Below are 22,486 nucleotides of genomic sequence, written 5' to 3' on the forward strand. Positions count from 1 at the left end.
TACTTAACACTCAGTGGTCACTTGTGCACCTGCTTGTTAATGCAAACATCCAATCAGCCAATCATATGGCAGCATTTCAATGCATAAAAGCATGCAGACATGGTCAAGAGGTTCAGTTGTTGTTCAGACCAAAGATCAAAATGGGGAAGAAATGAGATCTAAGTGACCTTGACCTTCGAATGATTGTTGGTGCCAGATGGGGTGGTTTAAAACTATTGATGTCCTGGAATTTTCACCCACAACAGTCTCTGGAGAAGATGTTGCCAGACTTTTTAATACTATGGGGCCTTACCGAGGGATCAGTGCACCCCAGATTGGGAACCCCGCACTAGAGTTTATAGAGGATCGAGTGAAAAATAAAAATAAATATTCAGTGAGTGGCAGTTATGTGGGCGAAAATGCCTTGTTAATGAGAGAGGTCAGAGGAGATTCAAGCTGAGAGGAAGGCAGCAATAACTCAACTAAACAAGTGTTGCAATAGTGGTGTGCAGAAAAGTATCTCTGAATGCACAACACATTGAAGCTTGACGTGGATGGACTACAGTGGTGGAAGACACTCCTGTACCTAATAAAGTGGCCACTGAGTGTAAATACAATGTAACACTGCAGGGCAAATAGGACTTCTCATCTGTGTTCACCAACATTAAATGAATGTTGAATTGTTTGTTTAAAGTACATTCTGTATGTCTTGTGTGAAAATGATTATGGTTTCTAGTTAACCAAGTAGGAAAATCTTACTCGAAATGTTTAAACTGGAGTTGGTGATTTACATTATGGCCGTTTTCTGATTCTAGGATCCTCGTTCTTCATCTAGCCATATATGTCTCATTTCCAGGATGGTAGAGCTCGACAGGATACTTTGCCCATTCATAAGTCATCATAACTTCATTGTCTTCAGTTATATGCCACACCGATGTTGATTTCTGAAGATGTATGTGGTATTTTGCCTTTTTATCCAAAAAGCATCATTTCACAATGTTTGCTTGAATCCAACAAATGCAGCAACTCTCAATCCCTGAACAATTACATCAGAGTGTGAAGCACAGATCCTTACTATGACTTCTGCAGTTCCAGAAGACAAACCAAAAATACTTCCTTCAAGTACTACAATTCATTCTAAAGAAAATTTGCTGGTCTCATCGGTCACCTGAAGAAGATGCCAACAATTTCAGGTATTCAGCAGAAAGCATGATTTAATTATATGTTTATCAGATTATTTTCTAGTGAGTGGATCTGATGACATACCATCACACTCCAGCAGATTGATTAGCTTTGAATTTTTGTACATTCAAAGTGTAAGGCCAGAGATCCAACTGAAATGGGCAACACCTGTGCTGTCTGGCCAACTCATGACACCCAATAAAGAAAAAGCATAGTTTTGGGAAGCTGCACGCAATCTCTCTGTTGGTGCCCATGATCTAGTGAAATTTACTTCAGTACAATCTCCATCAGCCTTCTGAGGTGTTCCAGACCAAACCCCAGGCCTGAAAATACACATATATGAGCCGCATTCCCATTAATCTCCAACATAGTATTCCCAAATCCTGACAGTTTATGTATTGTCAAGATTTGTTTCAACAAATGATCTAGTGGGCAATAGCTATCAGTTCAGCTCCACTCTATGACATCAGAGTTCAGCCAATATAAAAATGGGAAAAGCCAACCTTTATCCAGCTGTTCTGTCCAAATTATGTTCCACCAGTTACCATGTTTAAATTTCTGTCCCAGGAATGTGACTGAGCGCAAGGGAGTTAGGGTTTCATATAACACCATGATTAAGCCAATTGAGTGAGTTACAGTTGTACATTGATCTTAAAATGGCAATCATTGAATGAATCTGTTCAAAGGTTTTGCTGTTGCGATATTTGATATAATCAAAATTTGAGCCTAACGTTCTGTTTTGTGATACAATTTGTGGTATCCACTTTTCGCTTAACTTCCTCTGTGATAGTATACTATAAAGAGCAAACATTCGCTAGTAGAAATAGTGCTACACATCAGAAAAGATGAATCTATTAAATACACAAACACAAATAACCCTTCACTCCTCTCAACTTTGACATTGGGCTGATATTGAATTTGCTCCTCCTTGAATTGTCAAACAAATATATAAAGCCAATTTTTAAATTAAATAACTCTGGTTCTCTATCTGGACCAATTAAATATGATTTACTTCCCATTACTTCCCCAACTAATGATAAATTACTAAACATGAAATAACAACTTAAAGAACATGATCAAACATATGAACTAGCGTGTAAAATTTTCAGCCGCAGCAAACATTTCAGCTTTCTACAAATTAATGCTAGAGTGAATATATAAAAATATTCAACTTTACCTTCTGAGTCAAGTTCCCAAGCCCCTCAGCCAGTCTACCTCCTTCCCCGTTATGAAAACATAATTCATTCATGGATTCATATTTTCCTGAAGACTTAATGTCTTAGAGCCTGGTCAATCCAGCAGTAACCAAGGAAGGGTTACACTTCATTTTCTTTCCTATTTCTTCATCAATGAAAGCCTTTATCAGCTTTCAGAGCTCTCCAATCAATCTGATTCCCCACTTATTTCCCTCTAACCTATTCTCTGTTACATGCCCGTCACCTTCCACCTAATTTCCCCATGACCCAACCACGCCATGGAATCAATACCCAATCAACATGCACGCCTTTGGTATTTGGGAAGAAACCAAAGCATCCAGGGAAACCCCATGAGGTCACCAGGTGAGCATGCAAACTCCACACCGATAGCCGTTGGAGTCCCAGAGCTGAAAGGGGGCAGCAGTGCTACCCTCCACATCACTGGGCTGCCCTGATTGGAAGCTAAAAGACATTTTAGATAATGAAGTGAATCAGCACAAAATGTATTTTCTTTCTCTACTTACTTTAACACACACTTCCAAGTCAGAGGTGTTAAGAACACAGTACTAATTTCAAGCACACCTAAATTTCAGCTCATGTATACTTAATCAGAAGTTTAATTTGTCCGATCCAAGCATTCTGCTTCATTATATTGCATGAGATCACCTTCAGACTTTTATACTGCTTTGCTTCACATATCAGTTAAAATCACTACTATTTTTGAACATGTTAACCAATGCCAGGTTTGTAAGTGGGTTTGTGTTCACCATTTCAGCCACAACTGGCTGGTTCTGGCACCTCCCAGTAGGAAAGATGTGGACTTGAGGGGGTGCAGAAGAGATTTACCATATTGATTTCAGGGCTGAGGAGTTTCAGTTGTGTTGATAAACAAGAAAACCTGGGGTTCTTCTCCTTGGAACAGGGGAGTTTGTATGAAAAACTGATAGAGAAATTTTAAATTGTGAATTGGATCATTGGAGGAAGGATAAGGAACAAGGGGTCATAGAATGAATGTGATTGGTTAAGAAACTGAAAGGGTCCTGAAAAAAAACTTGTACATAGTGAGTGATTAGGGTCTGGAATGCATAAGCAGGGGCACATGATGTATTCAATGCTGACATTCAGAAAGGAGCCACATACGTACTTGAAACTTAAAGCTTCGGGGGTCTCAGGGAAGAGAGTGGGGAGGAGGAGAAATTGAACTGGCTGGAATATGCCTGTATAGACTCAATGGATTGAATGGTCATCATCTGTCTCATGGTCCTGTAAACTGGAATAAAACTGCTCAAGCTCAAGTTGCATGGGCCCCTAAAGCCATCAGACTAAAGGCACTGAACCTGGTTGAAAATGAAACACCTGTGTATGTGTCTAACTGTAGCTGTGGTCACGTTCCCCTCTAGAGAGAAGAGATAATCAAACAGATCCACTGTGTTCAAAAATGTTGTAACATCTTTTAGGGATGGGAATTCACATTTAGATAACAGGTCTAATCAATAATCTAGAAAATGAAACTGAAATTGCAAGAAGAGCAATACTCACAGGTACATCAACGTACTTTGCTGCAGCTTTCACCTTAGGGTAGAAAAGAACAAGAATTGGCCACCGGCAAAATTTTCATGTGTAGGAGTGAAAAAAAGGTTACAGTTGCTCTGTGAAAATCAGCTGACTTCTTGAATTCTTTTCTACCAAAGTGAGCTCCCGGTTGGCAACTGCAAGATTGCATCTGCTGCAACCTTACAGTTGATCCCAGCAGCTAGACATGAACTCAGTGGTCTTGAAATACTTTGATTGTTGTTTAAAATTAATCAGTTCTACGACCAGCCAAGAAATTATTCCATCATAATGTGACAACTCCTTTAGTATAGGTCTTGTTTGCATTACAAGTCATAGTACATAAATCAATGCAGCACACACACACAACTCCTATCAAAAGGATATATTCAATGTCGTGTCCTTCCCTTGTTGGGACGTAATATGCAGCAAGATTCTGGAAAGAGTGACGGACAGGAAATGAATTTCAACTTTTTTTCCCTCCCAAAACCCTGCTGTAGCTTGCTGGAAAATGGGGTGACTCTAAGTTGGAGTGAAAATCAAGTAGTAGAGGTGAATTTCCAAGTCTGGCTCTTGCTAAGGGAACTTCATTAATCACATTTCAGAAATAATGGCCGATTGGATTTCCCCCTGTTGCTTGTAGGTGCAGAACAAGGGATGACTGATAATTTGACAGAAAAAAAAAGGTATGATCTGAAAATTGGACTGTTGGAAGAACTGCCTGTTAACCACTTCATGGGAGACTTGCAAACAGGCATTGCAAGTGCTAAATCCTTTCAAGTGAAAGGCAACATCTAATATGGAAATTATGGCAAATGCAATAGAGCTACTGAGTCGTGGAAACAGGTCCTTTGACCCTTTGACTGCATGCTAACCATCAATTAATCACTAATGCCATTTTATCCTCTACACATTCCTATTGACTTTCTACAATTTCAATCCCACGCTCCTCATATGCAGGCATCATGGAAGGGGGCGGGTCGCGAAGAGGATCTACTAGTTGGCTTGCTCCTGGGCCTGGCCAAGATGGCCATTCTTGGGTCTAGGCGGCAGAAAGTCGGGGGCTACGCTAGGGCCTCTTGTCTGAGGATACGTTTGTGCGCGGTTGTCCTCAGAGAGTGAGCGTGCGATCACGATGAGCACAGTGGCGGGGGCGGGGATTTCCAGGAGCGCCGCCCCCCCCCGGGAATTGACTGTTTTATAGTCAGCAATAATCATATTTTAATTTGAACTTATTTGATATCTTCTAAATACTGAATCTGTGTATTTGTTGTGCAAAATAAACTTTTCTAGTTTTGTGATAAAAAACCATGCAGTTGTGAACTCTACATGCACACAGTACCCAAGATCAGGACTAAACCCAGGTCACTGGGTGCTGTGAGGCAGTAACTCAGCAAGCTGTGCCACTGTGCCACGTAAAGTCATTGACCACATGAATCTGTGTGAAGAAACTAAACAAGTATTTTCTTTCAGATCTGCATTCAGTTCATTCGATTATTTACAGTGAACACAAGTGACTTAATCAGATTACTTACAGTGAATGACAGTATCGAAGAGAAGAAGGTTCCTTCATCATATCTTGACAACTTGGATAGTACACCTTCCAGTACAAACACAAACTTGGTTGGGCGTGGAGAGCAGAGAGAAAGAAGAGTAATTCAATGCTGGATTCTTCCAACACAAAAAATACACATAACATGCATGTATGTGCCAGCAATATTGCTGGGAATGAACACTGCACGCCAAAAGTTTATCTTTTCAGTAAATTGTAAAACATTACAGATAAGAATAGGCAGTGGCATATCATCCTGCACTTTCAAACAACGTTAAGTCGTAAGTTATTTCACACAGTAGAGTTTAATGCTCCACTCCGTTATGCACTGAATTCAGCAGCTATTAGTGCTGTTTGCCACAGGCTCCACTGGCCAAGGTTCAACACCAACTCTGGAGATTGCAAGTGTGAAGTTTGCATCATCTCCCTACAACCGTCTCCTTAGCTGCTGCAGTTTTCTCTCACATTCCAAGGATGCAAGATCGTAGATTTCCTTTGTGTCGGTAGTGGGGGATGAGGGGGCTGACAGGAGAGCTAGAAGCGAAATGATGGGAATGTAAAAGAGCGTTGGAAATAAGTGATGGAGTACTTCCAGAGCAGGCAGAGACACAATGAGTCAAACGGCTTCCTTCTTTCTTAGGAAAAATACATAAAAAATAGCATAGCATTGAGTCAGGAAGGAGAAGACGTGCTATTCGTTGGCTCATTGCACTCAAGCCTCATGTTAAATTTTCTTCTCTTCAGTTATATTGGGTTAGTACGTTGTCCTGAATTTTCCTTTCAGCCATTATGCTTTCTGCAGATGTCCTGACTTGGACTGAGTGGTTGGTGACTCAACACGGTCAAAGTGACATCAACCAGAAATAAACTCTCATTATTTGAGAATCAAACTAAAGAAACAGGAAGTGAAGATAGATTACAGACTGTGAAGTCATGTTTTTGCTGACAATTGCTTCCTTTCTTGCACCCCTGATCCTTACTTCTCAGTGTGCAAAACTGTTTCTTCAGTATCCAGTCCTGGAGGAGACGAGTGTCCTTCAGTCAAGTGTTGCCAAGGTATCACCTTTGGCCTCCAACCTAAAATTCTTCATGTCAGCATGCAGTCTGTCTCTGTCTACATCTACCTCACTCGTCGATATTTTATGTAGATTCAGTACTGAACCAATTCAATACAAACTAGCTTTGTGTCTGTCTATTACTAAACCTCTCCACTTCTATCTTTATTGCACCATTTGCCTCCTCCTTACTCCATATGCTACTCCAATCTTTACTTATTCCTTTGTTGTTTCCAGGCTGGATGCTGCCCTCCCATCCTTTACCCTCTGCAACTTTCAAGCCTTCTAAATCTCTACCTTTCACTCACCAAATCCTGCTTTTCCTTTCCTGCTTTCTGCCCTATGAACTCCAAATATTACACTTTACCCTCATTTGGCTGACTTCCTGGTTGATTTGATCCATTCTCTTGGATTCTCTTCCACAATGAGCTCCTCTCTTCCCATCGTTCATATTTTTTTAAGGTCCTCCTTAAAACTCACTACCCTGCCAGAGTTACTAACTGGGGGTTTGGCATTCATCTCATCAGTGCTTCATTTTAGGACAGACCTCCAATTTAAGGACCCGATATAAATGGAAGTTTCATGATGACTTTTGTTTTAGTGTGGTGCGGTGGAATATGAATGTGTGAATGGGAGGTGGTGTAATGTTGATTGTGGTGAGGAGGAATGGTTCTGTTTGTACTAGTACTGCTTTATTTACACATTTAAGTGTCCTTTTCTTCTTGTGTCAGTCTAGGCAGGAACCAATAATAAACTGCATTTTTAAAGTTAACATAATGTTGATGAAAGTTTTGCTCCTCTAACAATCCAAACACTAAAATGTTCATTGGAAAAGTTTGCCCATTTTATCTTCTATGAAATACAAGCACTGTGAGATAGATGGAGAATGGATATCGTCTTCTTGTTTCTTATATAGATTTTCTTGGTCTATATTAGAATGATCAAACTCATTCCAGGTACAAAATTCACTTGGCACCAATTTGTAATGAAACTTCTTTAAACTGATGGGAAAACAGTAGCATAACTGTTTTATAATGTCGTTCCCTCTCACAGGGTCCGAGGCCAGCATTCTAGAAGGGCAGCACTTGTACAATTCTGATCAACTTTGTAACAATTAAAGGGACATGCTGCTGCTCACAAAATGAGAAGAGATACTGTCATCTATTTCTTTAATTGAGATGGAAAATTTAAATCTCAATTAGCCCTTCAGATGCTAAGAAAAATATTTTTGTATTACTGTTGGCTGCCTTGAGCTCTCACTGCATTGAGAATCAGCTCTGTTTGATTAATGACAACTAAATGATCAAAAGCAACCTCAATTGATTGCCATTTCTGCAGATGTTGAAAAAAAACAGCAAATGACAGTATTCTTAGAATTTCCGGTTAACAATCCCAGGATTTTTATAATATTGAGTTCTAAATGAATTTGAAAGAGAGGAAATTTTAGTTCATTGTACAAAGGTTACAGGTAAAAATGTGGATACTTTAGAGGCTATAAAATTCCCCAGTGAACCACAACATGGTCACATTTTAACCCAATGCCTTGCAAATAGAGACTCTCAGCACCTTTATACTTTTTGGGTGGTAAGTGTGAAGAAACATTTTTCAATGCTCGAGGGGATATCGGCAAGTTCCTCAATCCATTTCTTACCTTTGAAACCAGAAGTGAAATCATTTCTTTGAAGGTTTCTTCAATCAAATCATCAATCTTTGAGTGATACTGCTGCTGAAATTTGAAAAAGAGAATAATTTCTTGCAACTTAGAGGAAAAAGGGGAGGACTGTGAAAACAATGTCTTGTAACACATCAAACACAATTAAAAACTATAATTGGGGGACTTCAAATAGAAAACCTTGAACACAATCTCCACACCCAAAGCTGATTTACATTCAGTACTAAAAAGCTTCCCATGTACACTGTCGAGTTAAGCGGCTAATAGGTCTATTATTTGAATGAATTGAGTTGTAGACCTCATTCAGGCAGAGGAATGTGAAGGATACTTTTTGTCGGCTTCATTGCAATTAGGACAACCATGTGCATTTTCTAAAGACCCATCTAGTTGGATGAGTGAAAGGCTAGGAGAAGATTCAACTAATGCAACATTTTATGTCTGACAACTCTCATTCATAAGTCATTTAAGCTGTTCTGTGAAAAAAAAAGAGAGGCCGATTGTTCACTGCACAAGGAACCATGCATTCAGATAGCAAACAGCAGTTCACTTGGGTTCACAGAATTCTTGCTGACAATAAATTTAGCTTAAGATGAAATTTTTTTTCTCTGACAATAAAACAGAAACAAATTAACAGGTGATAGGCAGTCAAATAAAGCATCCCCCAAGAATTATAATCTTCTTCTTTGTGAACTGTTTGGCTTCTTATTGTTCTACTTAATAAATAACCTATAAATCCTTCATTTTTTTAAATTACTGGCAGCAACGTCATTGTCTTTGTGGCCCACAGTATATTTGTGGGCAATTTTGCTTCGAAGGGCTAACCCGTCGAAACTGAAGAAATCAGAGTATCAGCTTGTAGATGGTCTGCAGGACTGCATATTGAAAAACTTAATCTGCCATTTAACTTCAGTTTCACTTTAAGTACAGAGACCCAAAACATTTAAGAGTTAACATTTAACATCAGGTCCCTTTCTACAAATTGGTCTCCTTCTCAGCAGATGTCTCTGCTTAACTGTGCATTTTCTCATCTGTCTGATCAGAGTTTGACCATTCAAATAGTATGACGCTGTGCTCTGTAATTTTCTTCCAAAACCAGTTTGCTTTCCACTGCCCCCCCGTCACTCTGCACACGCTTTCCCTCCTGCCTTCAAAAGCCTCCTGAAAACCTTTCATTTACTTTGTGCCTTTGATTTCTCCCTTGCTAATTCCTCCTTTTCAGGCCCCGTGTCCACTTTTCTGCCTTGCTGAGCACTCAGAGATGTTTCTTTTACACTTGGAGTATAATACAAATGCATGTTGTTGCCTTTAAATTCCAACAGCACAGACCTGTGCCCAGTGTTTTAAGCACATGTTACTGTGTTATAACCACATTTCGACTGAAACATAGTCAGTTTTCCTTTCTATAAAAGGGGTTCCCTATTTCTTCTTCTTCCTGTAGAACATTCAAGCAATGAAAATATAGCCCTGGACCATTTATTTTGAAGTTAACTGCAGAGAGTTGAGAATCACAAGTAAATCTTTGATTTCTGACTAGTTTCAAAATAGTGTGTAATTCTGTATAGGATTTTTGTAAGTAGATAAAACTTTCATCAGCATAAATTGTCTCCAAAAGCAATTTTTGTTCTATACCTATGGTGTGGCACTCCTGACATTTGATGATTTGCTGAACAATGGGATTCAGGGATAAAATGGCACAGATTGGCATTCTTGATACATGCACCAGCTGGTACGGTACTATGGATGACACAGAGGTGCAGCTGGTGGAGCTGCTGCCTCACATCTCCACGGGCCTTAGCTCAGCCCCTACCTTCAGTTCTGACAAAGTGGAGTTTGCACTCTCTTTCCTGCGGGCATGGGGATTCCTTTGGGTGTCCAGGTTTTCTCTCACATCCCAAAGATGTGCAGGTTGGTGGGTTAATTGGCCAGTTAAATTGCTCGTTGTGCATGGGTTAGTGGTAGATTCCTGAAGATGTTAATGGGAATGTAGGTTACAGGGAAAAATACTGAGGAATTGGACTACTCTATGAGCCGGCATAGATCTGATGGATTGAAATGGCCATCTTCTTTGTCCTGAGGAAAGAGGGGAAAAATGCACAGGGCAGAAGGTCTTGCCTGATACAACCTCAGAGTGAAAGTAAGGACATTATAATTGACCTCAAACATCTTGAAAAAAGGAATGGGAAATCAGTGCCCCAAGTACCGAACCCTACTGGAAACAAATATACATGGACACTTAATTGTAATACTTAATGCTTCAAACTTGCACCATAATCCAAACTAACGGTTCTCTGGACCAATACATTCACATTTGCATGCAGGTATATAATGGACAATACTTAATTTTCCCATTAGTCCCAATCCCAGAATCAAATGTTAACTTTTACTTTCACAGCTTTTGACCGCAGTTAACTCAGCAAGGACAAAGCAGGAATCAACAGGTGCAGAACATGAAGGAAACACTGGGAGCTTCATGGTCCTTTCCTGAGTGCAGCACATACCACTAGAATAAACACCTCTTCCCTTGTTGGTTGTAAGGTTCCCAGAAGACCCAGGAAAGTCGCACAGTATCAGTGATGAGAATTTAGAAAAATCTCAATGTCCTCAGAGTTGTAATACCAACATTGACAATATTCATGTACATACAGCATTGGAACCCGTTGAACTAAAACTAAGATATAGTATTAAATTTAATATAGGAAGCTTCAATTTCTACCTCATGTGATACAACTGGCTAACCCCAACATTGGTTGAGAAAGAAATTGATCATTAGTAATTTAACAGTGTAGGCTCTGAAACATCTGAAGTCTAAATGTAACCACACTTGCTAAGCTATTTTAAAATAATATATAGTTTTAAGTTCGATCATGGCAAGTTCATTAAAACAGCTATCAGAGCCAAAGGCTCAATATTCACTCTGAGACCTAAAACATTTTGTAGAAAGAGTAAGGAACAGGTTAGAGCAGAATGTGAACTACTGCATAACACGGATAGACATGTTATTGTATGTGAGGTGCAAAAATGCAACAACAATAGTTATTTTCAGAATAAGCTGCATAAAGGAAGTAATTTTTTGTCATGAAATATGATAATAAAATACAGTTGTACAATGCTGAATTTATCTTATTACTGTCCTATAAGCTGTACATAATTATGCACAGTTGTGATTGATTACAGAATGACAGAAACCATTGTCAAACAAAAATGAGTACCTGGGTTTGAGCACTGGCAAAGACTTGTTATTTAGGTTTTTGTGGAAGTCAGTTTTCATGAACTATCTTGATGTGAGTCATTTCTAAACAATTTCATCAGAAAAACAAACGTTTGCTTTGGCCTTTCAAAGCTGGAGTTCCCACCCTTGTTTAGAGTTAACACCCAACACCTGTAATTTTTAAGGAGGAAATTTACGTAGAAAATGTCATAGAAAATGAATTATAAAAGTTGATACTTACCCATTGCTTACTATACTGGATCCGGAGATGAGAAACATAAATGAAGAAAACAAGCCAGAACACGGAGAAAATAAAAAGGACAATGGTGAAAATCAAAATAAAATTCAAGTCAAACTGTATATGGACACATCTTGAATTAAAATACACTATGCTTAAATGATGAACTTAAGATCGCAGGGAAATGAGAACACTTTACGAAACACATTCAGGCCCACAAAATGGGAATGTGACAGAAAACAATTATGTTTCAACTTTTGTGCTGTGGAAGCAAACAATTGCTTCATTTCTTCCCAACCATGATGAAGTCCCACTCCACCAGGTTTAGGAGCAAAGTTCAAAGTAAATTTATTGTTAAAGTACATACAGTACATGTTACCATATACTACCTCGAGATTTGTTTTTTGCAGGCATTTATAGGGAAAAATACAATGGGATTCACAAAAAGCTATACATAAACAGACAAAGACTGACAGACGAACAAAGTGCAAAAGAAGACAAACTGAGCAAATAATAATTAAATCTGAGAATATAAGTTGTAAAGAGTCCTGAAGGTCAGTCCGTAGGTCATTGAATCAATTCAGAGTAGTAGTGAAAGGTGAAAAGGTTAAGGGGAATTTGAGGGGAAACTTCTTCACTTAGAGGGTCATGAGTGTGTAGAACGAGTTGCCAGTGCAAGTGGAGCATGCAAATTTGATTTCAACGTTTAAGAGAAGTTTGGATAGGTACATGGATGGTGGGAGTATGGAGGGCTATGATCCCGGTGCAGGTCGATTAGAGTAGGCGGTTTGAATGATTTAACATGGACTAGATAGGCCGAAGGGCCTGTTTCTGTGACTCTCAGCAGGTCACAGCACATCAGTGGGTAGAGAAAAAGAATTAACAATTAATGTGAAGGACCCTGCAACGGATTGTTTCTTGTCCCACAGATCCAGCCCAAGCCACTCAGAATTTTCTGCATTTTTTGCTTTTATTTTAATTTTCCAGGAGCTGCCGTTTTTATCGATTTTTAAGTATTGAGAAAATTATTGGGGCTGCAGCCGTCTGGTCTCTGAATCCCATCTTATAAGAAGTGGCCCACATATACCTGCGCATATGATATCTGGGCAATGGAAAAGTACTCTACGTTGTTATGTTGAGATCATGCTTGGCATATTTATTTACAGACAGAAGTGGAATTGAACCCCATCACTCGCACTCTAATAGCGTTATGCTAACCACTATGTTACCATGCAATCATTAATTGGAATTTTTTGAAGAAATGCAGTACAGTGCAAAAGTCTTAGGCACATATACATAGGCAGGGTTCCTAAGACTTTTGTACAGTACAGTAGTAATTCTATGCATTGCACTGTACTGCTGTCACAAAAAAAGACAAAATTTCATGACATATGTGAGTGATGATAAAGCTGATTCTGATGTGGGTCTCTATTGTGGACTGTGAGTGGAAGCAAGCAGGACGAGGGGAATCATGGGTGGGAACAGGGGAAGTGAGAGGGAAGCATCAGAGCAACATTCTGTAATGATCAATAAACCAATTGTTGGGAATCGAATAACCTTGCCTGGTGTATCAGAGCTGGGTGTGTCTCCACTCACATCAGCTCCACCACCCCGAACCCCTGGCACTCTTTCTCTGCCACCTGTCCCACACTCCACCTTGCCATTTCCAACACCCTTTGCTGCTGCCAGATTTACAAACTCGCTCTCCACTCCAGTACTGTGCAGTCCATATACAGGAACCAGTGGATGCATTACATTTAGATTTCCAGAAGATAGTTGATAACATGTTACATCAGCAATTATTATGGAAAAGAAAAGCCCCTGTTGTGGGATGTAACAAATTGGTGTGGGGAGAAGGTTGTTTGGTTAACAGAAAGTAGGTATTAATAGGTTTCTTCCTGATGTGCAAAATGTAATAAGTGACGCAGTGCGCATGGCCTCTCTGGTGAAATGATATCGTATTTGTTAAATAGGGGCCATGCACAATTCTGATTTGATGGAGACAGACGTGAGAAGCATGGAGGAACATCTGGAGAAACTTCTGAAATGCCCGGTTCACTGCCGCTGCTACTGTGCAATCGAGAACCTCTGGAGGGAAGGCCCCAAAATCCTCGGCTTTGCCTGTTGCTGGCGGCCGGGGTTGGGGTCGAAGCGCTCGGCAGAGATGGTGCTCGGTGCTCGATGGCTCGAAGTTTTCGGACGACTCAGGTCGGACTGTGGTCGGGTGCTTCCAGGATGCTGCATCGGCAAGTTTGCGTCGCTGGAAGCTCATGGCAGGGAGAGTTTTCTTCCTTCTCCCATCTGTGCGAGATGATGGGATCTTAGAGAGACTTTGAACTTTTTTTACCGTGCCCGTGGCCTGTTCTTCGTCAAGTTATGGTATTGCTTGCACTGTTGTAACTATATGTTATAATTATGTGGTTTTTGTCAGTTTTTCAGTCTTGGTCTGTCTTGTGTTTCTGTGATATCACACCGGAGGAACATTGTATCATTTCTTAATGCATGCATTACTAAATGACAATAAAAGAGGACTGTGTGTCCTTATAATCATAATCTAAGTGCTGATCAATATTGGTGTCTTGACTATTTACAATTTATATAAAAGACCTCAAGTAAAGGTTCCTAAATCTGCTGATAACAAGTATGAAACCAGGAGATCAAATTGTAGAGACAAAAATATCAAGAGACAAAAGAGGGATATATATGAGAATTAAATGTATGGACAACGGACAATGAGCACAAAGTGCCAAAATGTGAAATTGTTTACTTTGGCAGAAAAATAAAAAAAGAGATACCTAAAAGATGAGAAAATGCAGAAATCTGTAATGTAGAGGGTTTCTATTACAAAAGACTAGTATGTATGTGTAGAAAGCAATCAGAAAAATATCAGACAACACACATAAAAGTTGCTGGTGAACGCAGCAGGTTGCTGCCTGGCCTGCTGCGTTCACCAGCAACTTTTATGTGTGTTGCTTGAAATTCCAGCATCTGCAGATTTCCTCGTGTTTGCGAGAGAAGTATCAGAATCAGGTTTAATATCACCAGCATATGTCGTTAAATATGTTAACTTTACAGTAGCAATACAATGCAATACATAATAATACAGGAAAAAACTGTGAGTTACAGAAGCATATAAATGTATTAAATTGTTACACTAAATAAATGGTGCAAAAATAGAACTAACAAAGTAGTGAGTTAGTGTACATGAGCTCAATGTCCATTTAGAAATCAGATGGCAGAGGGGAAGAAGCTGTTCCTGAATCGCTGAATGTGTGCCTTCAGGCTCCTGTACCTCCCTCCTGATGGTAACCATGAGAAGAGGGCATGTTCTGGGTGATGGGTGTCATTAATGATAGACGCTGCCTTTTCGAGACATCGCTCCTTGAAGATGTCCTGGATGCTATGCAGCTTACTCTGAACCTGTGCAGTAGCAACCCCTCCCCACCCCGCCCCAACCATACCAGATGGTGATGCAGCCAGTTAGAATGCTCTCCATGGTACATCTGTAGACATTTTTTAACAGAACTTAATTGTTTATTGTGAAGAAAACAGATGACAAAAGTGAGGAGATTCTTCTTCAGTTACACTGTGCACTCTATTGGACTCATTTAGGAATGAGTTCAGATAAAATTTCCTGGACTAAGACCTGGAATGTGCAGCCATCTTATGTGGAAAGGTTAAACAATTTGAACTTGTTTCTATTCACTTTCAGAAGACTGATAGGTGACAACCAAAAGCTGTAAGATCTTTGAAGGTCTTTATAGGATAAATGTGGAGACATTGTTTCTTCTTCTGGGAGATTCTAGAACTAGAGGTTGCTCTTGAAATAAAGGATGTGTCACTTAATCTGACATAATTGTTTCTTTCTCTCTCTCTCTCTCTGGGAGAGTTGTGGGTCTTTGGAACTTCCTTCTCCAAAAGGTGGAAATAGAGTAGGGCAGAGGAAGTTAGATGTTGGAAGATGATCAGGGGTAGGGGAGATTGTGGAGTTGAAGTTACAATCATATCAGCATGATCTCATTGAGAGGAGGAGCAGACAAGAAGGGCCAATTTCCCATGATGTAATTGAAATTGTCTTAAAATCATACAATTTGTGCAACATTTGTTGAATTAAGTTCCAGTGGCAAAAGACATTTGGAAAAAACACAAAGCAAACAGAGTGAAAAACATAAACTATAACCGAGGTTGTAATGAAAATTGAAAACCTACCTCTTGTGCTCCTTCCAAAATGCAGAGTTTTGTTGATTGTTTCTTTGCATCCACAAGCACATTGAACATTGTACAGACAGGAGGAGGAACACGCAGATCTGTTGACTTGTTCAATTTTTGTAACTTGACTTCAAATGCAATCCTTGTTCTGTTTAATGTAAAGAAAGAGCAGTTATTCAGAGTGAACAAATATTAGAAACTTAAGAGTCATAAATGACCTAGATGAAGGGATAGAAGGTATGTTTGTTAAATCTGCTGATGCTAATGATAAATTTGCTTAGAAACCATAGAAAAACTATAGCACAGAAACAGGCCTTTTGGCCCTTCTTGGCTGTGCCGAACCATTTTCTGCCTAGTCCCACCGACCAGCACATGGACCATATCCCTCCATACACCTCCCATCCATATATCTGTCCAATTTATTCTTAAATGTTAAAAAAGAACCCGCATTTACCACCTCGTCTGGCAGCTCATTCCACACTCTCAACACTCTCTGTGTGAAGAAGCCCCCCCCCCGATGTTCCCTTTAAACTTTTCCCCCCTCACCCTTAACCCATGTCCTCTGGTTTTTTTCTTCCCTTGCTTCAGTGAAAAAAGCCTGCTTACGTTCACTCTATCTATACCCAACATAATTTTATATATCTCTATCAAATCTCCCCTCATTCTTCTACACTCCAGGAAATAAAGTCCTAACCTATTCAACCTTTCTCTGTAACTGAGTTTTTCATGTCCCAGCAACATCCTTGTAAACCTTCTCTGCACTCTTTCAACCTTATTAATACCCTTCCTGTAATTTGGTAACCAAAACTGAACACAATACTCCAGATTGCTTGTGACTCCTTTTGCCTTAGTTTGGAAATAGTCATGCCAAGGCCACAGATAATCAAGGAGCAGTGAATGTTGGAAGTGATAAATCAAACAACAAGAAATATACACCAAATCCAATGTGGAATGAAGGAATGCCATCACAATCACTTCCATTCGACCAGCTAAATCTCTTTTCATACAGTTGTGTAAACGTTAGGGGTCACGTCTCAATTCCAACCCACTGTCTGGATGGCACGTTTCTGCGTCTTTCACAAGTGTGACCAGGAATTGTGCTTTGCTGATGCTTGGAAGAAGTGAGCACGGGAAGAATGATTTTTCAGCTACTCTCTAAAATATTCCTCCAGCAGGTAGTCGCTACAAGAACACAATCAATAAAGGAATAAAATTTTGAGCTCAGATTTAAATAGAAAATTACTCAAAACCTACTAACCCCTGCTTGCTTTCAGTGTGCTCTAATGTATATTGTGCTGTGGTCTGGTTGTGAATTTAGTTACAGTGTGGTCTGCATTGTAGAGTGGCATATGTTGTTTTATAGTGTGAGGTGTTTTGTTACAGTGCACCCTGTGTTCTGCTGTATTGTGGCATGTGTTACAACACCATTGCATCTTATGCGTGCATTATAGCTTGAGATACATTATGGCAATATGCACATTCAGTTATTCAGTTGTGATATGGGATGCATTCCCTTATGATGTGCCAAGTAGCATGGTCTTGTGCGTTTAGTGTCATAGCGCATATTTTGACAATGGTATGTATTGTGTAATGTCCTGGTTTGCCATTTGCTGGTGTGGTTTGCCTGGTGGTGTAGTGCGAATGGTGTTGTGGCATGGATCATGCTGTGGCTTGGCATGTGTTGCTTTATAGTGCTGTGTTGTGGTCTGAAATGTACATGTAGCAGTATTGTGTGTTGTATTATAGCGCAGCAGGTACCGTGGCACGAGTTACAGCGTAATGTGTTGAGGCGTGGTGTGTATTGTATTAGGGTATGAAGCGGCTTGTGTTGGGTTTGATACGCAGATATTGCAATGTGTTTTTTGTTGTGGCATTGTGGTGAGGAGCGTGTTGTAATGTTGTGCTGTGGAGTGCTGGGTGTTATTGCAGGGTATGTGACGTGCATATGTATGTGTACTTTGCCTTGTGAAAATACTAATAAAAATATACAAAAGGTTTGACATTTAAAACTGAAGTTTTTGTTGGGATTTTCCTTTCAGAGACAAAGATCCAATACAAGTTCAAGTATACACTCATTGTCATCTGACTGTATACATACATATATATACACACACACAACCAAATAAAACAGCGTTCCTCCAGACCACGGTACACCCACAAATCATAAATCACACACAGCACATAAAACATGAATACATTAATAAAGCATAATTCAAAATGCATGTAGTACTAGCACAGGTAAAGAGTAAATAGTACATTAAACAGATTTCTGTCCTAGTGATGAGACCTCGGTGGTGGCAGGGTATTCATTAGTCTCAGAGGCTGAGGGAAGAAGCTGTTACCCTGTCTGACTGTCCTAGTCCTGATGCTTCTCTACCTCTTTTCTGATGGTAGTGAGTCAAAGAGATTTCGGAATGGGTGGTAGGGATCCTCAATAACGTTTTGGGCCCTTCATCTACAACGCTGCCAGTAAATATCAAAAATAGTGGGGAGGGAGACCCCAAAGATCCTCTTGCCAATTCTTACTGTCTTCTGAAGGGCCGTACATTCCGATGCCTTACAGCTTCTACACCACACAATGATGCAGCCAGACAGGACGTGCTCGGTGGTGCTGTTAGAATGACGGTGAGGAGCACTGCATGCCTCAGTCTCCTCAGAAAGTGTAGACGCTGCTCCGCCTTCTTGACTACCAAGGAGGTGTTGTGGATCCAGTTTAGATCACCCATTACATGCAGAGCAAAAAACTTTATGCTATTCATCCTGCCCACAGCAGAGTTATTGATGTGCAACGGAGAGTAGACAACCTGTGCCTTCCTAAAGTCCACAACCACCTCTTTTGTCTTGTCCACATTGACACACAGGTTGTTATTCCCACACTACCTGACAAGCCTCTCTACCTCCTCTCTGTATGTCAACTCATCATTCCTGATTGAAAAGGACAGAACCTGGGTCTCTGTACCTCCCTCTGCAATTGGATCCTTGACTTCCTAACCGGAGGACCACAGTCTGTGCGGATTGGTGATAACATCTCCTCCTTGCTGATGATCAACACTGGTGCACCTCAGGTATGTGTGCTTAGCCCACTGCTCTACTCTCTATATACCCATGACTGTGTGTCTAGGCATAGCTCAAATGCCATCTATAAATTTGCTGATGATACAACCATTGTTGGTAGAATCTCAGATAGTGACAAGAGGGGGTAGAGGAGCGAGATATACCAACTATTGGAATGGTGTCGTAGCAACAACCTGGTACTCAACGTCAGTAAGACGAAAGAGCTGATTGTGGACTTCAGGAAGGGTAAGATGAAGAAACACGTACCAATCCTCATAGAGGGATCAGAAGTGGAGAGAGTGAGCAGCTTCAAGTTCCTGGGTGTCAAGACCTCTGAGAATTTAACCTGGGCCCAACATATTGATGCAGTTATAAAGAAGGCAAGACAGCAATTATACTTCATTAGGAGTTTGAAGAGATTTGGTATGTCAATAAATACACTCAAAAACATCTATAGATGTACCATGGAGAGCATTTTGACGGGCTGCATCACTGTCTGGTATGGGTGGGGGGGGGGGTGGGCAGCTACTGCATAGGACTGAAAGAAGCTGCAGAGAGTTGTAAATTTAGTCGGCTCCATCTTGAGTACTAGCATACAAAGTACCGAGGACATCTTCAAAGAGCGGTGTCTCAGGAAGGCAGAGTCCATTATTAAGGACCTCCAGCACCCACAGCATGCCCTTTTTTCACTGTTACCATCAGGTAGGAGGTACAGAAGCATGAAAGTACACACTCTGTAATTCAGGAACAGCTTCTTCCCATCTGCCATCCGATTCCTAAATGGACATTGAACCCTTGAACACTACCTCACTTTTTAAATATATATTTTTACTGTTTTTTGCACGATTTTTAATCTATTCAACATACGTATACTGCAATTGATTTACTTATTTGTTATGATTATTATTTTATTTTTTTCTTCTATATTATATAATGCATTGAACTGCTGCTGCTAAGTTAACAAACTTCACGACACATGCCAGTGATAATAAACCTGATTCTGATTCTGATTCCTTGTTGCTGATGAGGCCAATGACTGTTGTATCATCAGTGAACATTATGACACGGTTTGAACTGGATCTGGCCGTGCAGTTGCGAGTCAGTATCGGGAACAGCAGTGGGCTGAGCACACAGCCCTGGGGGGCACCAGTGCTCAGCGTGATGGAGCTTAAGATGTTACTGTCAACTTGTATGTGGAAAGGTTTCTCCATACCCAGCAGATGCAAGAAGCAAACACTGTGCTTGATGACATCTACATATCTCCACATAATTTCCCATTTCAATTCCCCTTTACATAGAGAGTTAACAGAGCTTGGCTGAACGAAGACATTTACAGTAGGGATCGTGCCATTTGGAATTAATAACTGAAATTTCCACCCACCCCTCCCCCCACCATTAATACCTTCATGGTTATGAAAGGAACATCACCACAGAAAACTCAAGGCACATTCTCTGAAGGACACCAGCAGTTAATTAAGCTGTAAATGAATTTTCTAGTACACAAAATATAAGTGGGACCGGTTGGTAAAATACATTTAATTTCTGGCAATTTTGCTTTAATTATTATTTTGTTTCTCTGGTTCCTTTACAGCTGTCAGAAACCACCGCCGAGGCTCAGTGGCAACAGAGATTTCCTCAGGCTGGTGTGATGAACAGGAGTGTGGCTGACACCACAACACCTGTTACTGTCTCAGATGGGTTCCTTCAATTACAGCCAACTGTCTTTGATCAGGTTTGAATGTGGAACGGGACCCACAGCTGCTGCTGAACACCTCTGATGGATGTGGCTCCACAGCAGCACATGCAGAGGCACACTACTGATTGTCATCAAGCACACATTCAGGAGGTAATTCCCCTGAGCCCACCTCAGAGAGAGGAAGTGTGTTCGGAAACTGCTTAGGTCGCAAGGTTCCAAGAAAGTAAAGGCAAACTTTGCAGCCATAACTGTGGAGTAGGGTCAGAACCTTGCGGCCAATTGTCTCAAAGATTCAGAACCAATCAATTTACAATCTTTCCAGGCTACAACCATGGATGCCACCAATACTTCACGTTTGCTCTGCATGGGCCTGGGAGTGGAATTTTCTTCCTTTTATCTAGACAGAGAGAAGCAGAGAGAATAATTGTGGACTTCTCTTTGTGTGGGATGCCATTGATATCACCAACAACACACTGAAGGTGCCGCATTTTTATAGTGCGGTGTATCATAGTCTCCTTGAATGCAGAGCTAGTCTGTGCAGCGTGATTGTCACCGCCTTGCATGCAGCGTAGCAGTGACTTGGATGTGCCCAGCATTTGCTGTACACTATCATGCAAACAACACCAGCAAAGGACACACCATGAAACTACAGAATAAACACCATGTCAAAAGATATATCATGACACAAAACACAGAAGACCACTAAACTTGCCATATCCCTGCAGAACACATTGCAAATCGCAAATGAAGACACACAATGCTCCATGGCACACACAATGAAATGCGTTGAGGTATGGCATGCTATAACACTTGCCAAAAACTACAATGGAACTCGGGGCATACTATAACAAAACATCTCACACTATAAAACTCCATGTGCCACTCTGCAATACACACAGTGCCTATAAGAAGTATTCACACCCCCCCCTTGAAATTTTCATGTTTTATTGTTTTACTAAACTGAATCACAGTGGATTTAATTTGGCTTTTTTTGACACTCATCAACAGAAAAAGACCCTTTTGCGTCAAAGTGAAAAAAATCTCTACAAAGTGACCTAAATTAATTACAAATTTAAAACACAAAATAATTGATTGCATAAGTATTCACCCTCCTCAAGTCAGTATTTAGTTGCACTTTTGGCAGCAATTGCTCCCGTGAGTCTGCGTGGATAGGTCTCTATCAGCTCTGCAAATCTGGATACTGGAATTTTTCCCCATTCTTCTTTCCAAAACTGCTCAAGCTCTGTCAGATTCCATGGGGATTGTGAGTGAATAGCCCTTTTCAAGCCCGGCCACAAATTCTCAGTTGGATTGAGGTCTGGACTCTGGTTTGGCCACTCCAGGACATTAACTTTGTTGTTTTTAAGCCATTCCTGTGTAGCTTTGGCTTTATGCTTGGAGTCATTGTCTTGCTGGAAAACAAATCTTCTCACAAGTCGCAGTTCTCTTGCAGACTGCATCAGGTTTTCCTCCAGGATTTCTCTGGATTTTGCTGCAAATTTACCCCCTACCTTCACAAGCCTTACGGGACCTGCTGCAGTGAAGCATCCCCATAGTCTGATGCAGCCAACTCCATGCTTCAAACACAATGTACAATGTAGTGTACAGGACACTGAAAAGATTACAAGGACTATCAGCACCTGACTTCCACACACTATTCCTCACACAAGAGGATTCCCAAAATTACAAAAGCTATGCTACAACCCATAATCTCTTTGAGCAAACACAGATATGTCTGCCACATGTTGGAGGAAGTTTGCAGTGTACAGCATGGGCTTTAGAAATCAACTGCCCAACCAGGCAATCCTCCCAGCTCACCACCTCTGTCCTTGCCAGCAGCCACATTGAACAGGAGGAGGAAAATTAGGAGTGGAAAGAGAAAGGAAAGGGAGGG

At 40.5% G+C, this 22,486-nt stretch overlaps 1 protein-coding gene across 10 annotated transcripts in view; it reads right to left on the reverse strand.

Moving 5' to 3' along the window:
- Positions 1-22,486, reverse strand: part of cadps2 (Ca++-dependent secretion activator 2) — a 725,177-nt gene that overhangs the window by 66,948 nt on the left and 635,743 nt on the right. For 5 of the 10 annotated variants that reach the window (XM_063058145.1, XM_063058141.1, XM_063058138.1 and 2 more), the window contains 5 exons: positions 15,843-15,990; positions 11,637-11,651; positions 8,167-8,241; positions 5,444-5,527; positions 3,897-3,929 (listed from right to left, as the gene is read on the reverse strand). In XM_063058145.1, coding sequence (XP_062914215.1) covers positions 3,897-3,929; positions 5,444-5,527; positions 8,167-8,241; positions 11,637-11,651; positions 15,843-15,990 — 355 coding nt within the window. The remainder of the gene's footprint in view (positions 1-3,896; positions 3,930-5,443; positions 5,528-8,166; positions 8,242-11,636; positions 11,652-15,842; positions 15,991-22,486) is intronic. The other 5 variants (XM_063058146.1, XM_063058142.1, XM_063058144.1 and 2 more) reach the window with 2 other exon arrangements.

This window comes from Mobula hypostoma, chromosome 9 (genome assembly GCF_963921235.1).
Source record: "Mobula hypostoma chromosome 9, sMobHyp1.1, whole genome shotgun sequence".
Lineage (NCBI taxonomy): Eukaryota > Metazoa > Chordata > Chondrichthyes > Myliobatiformes > Myliobatidae > Mobula > Mobula hypostoma.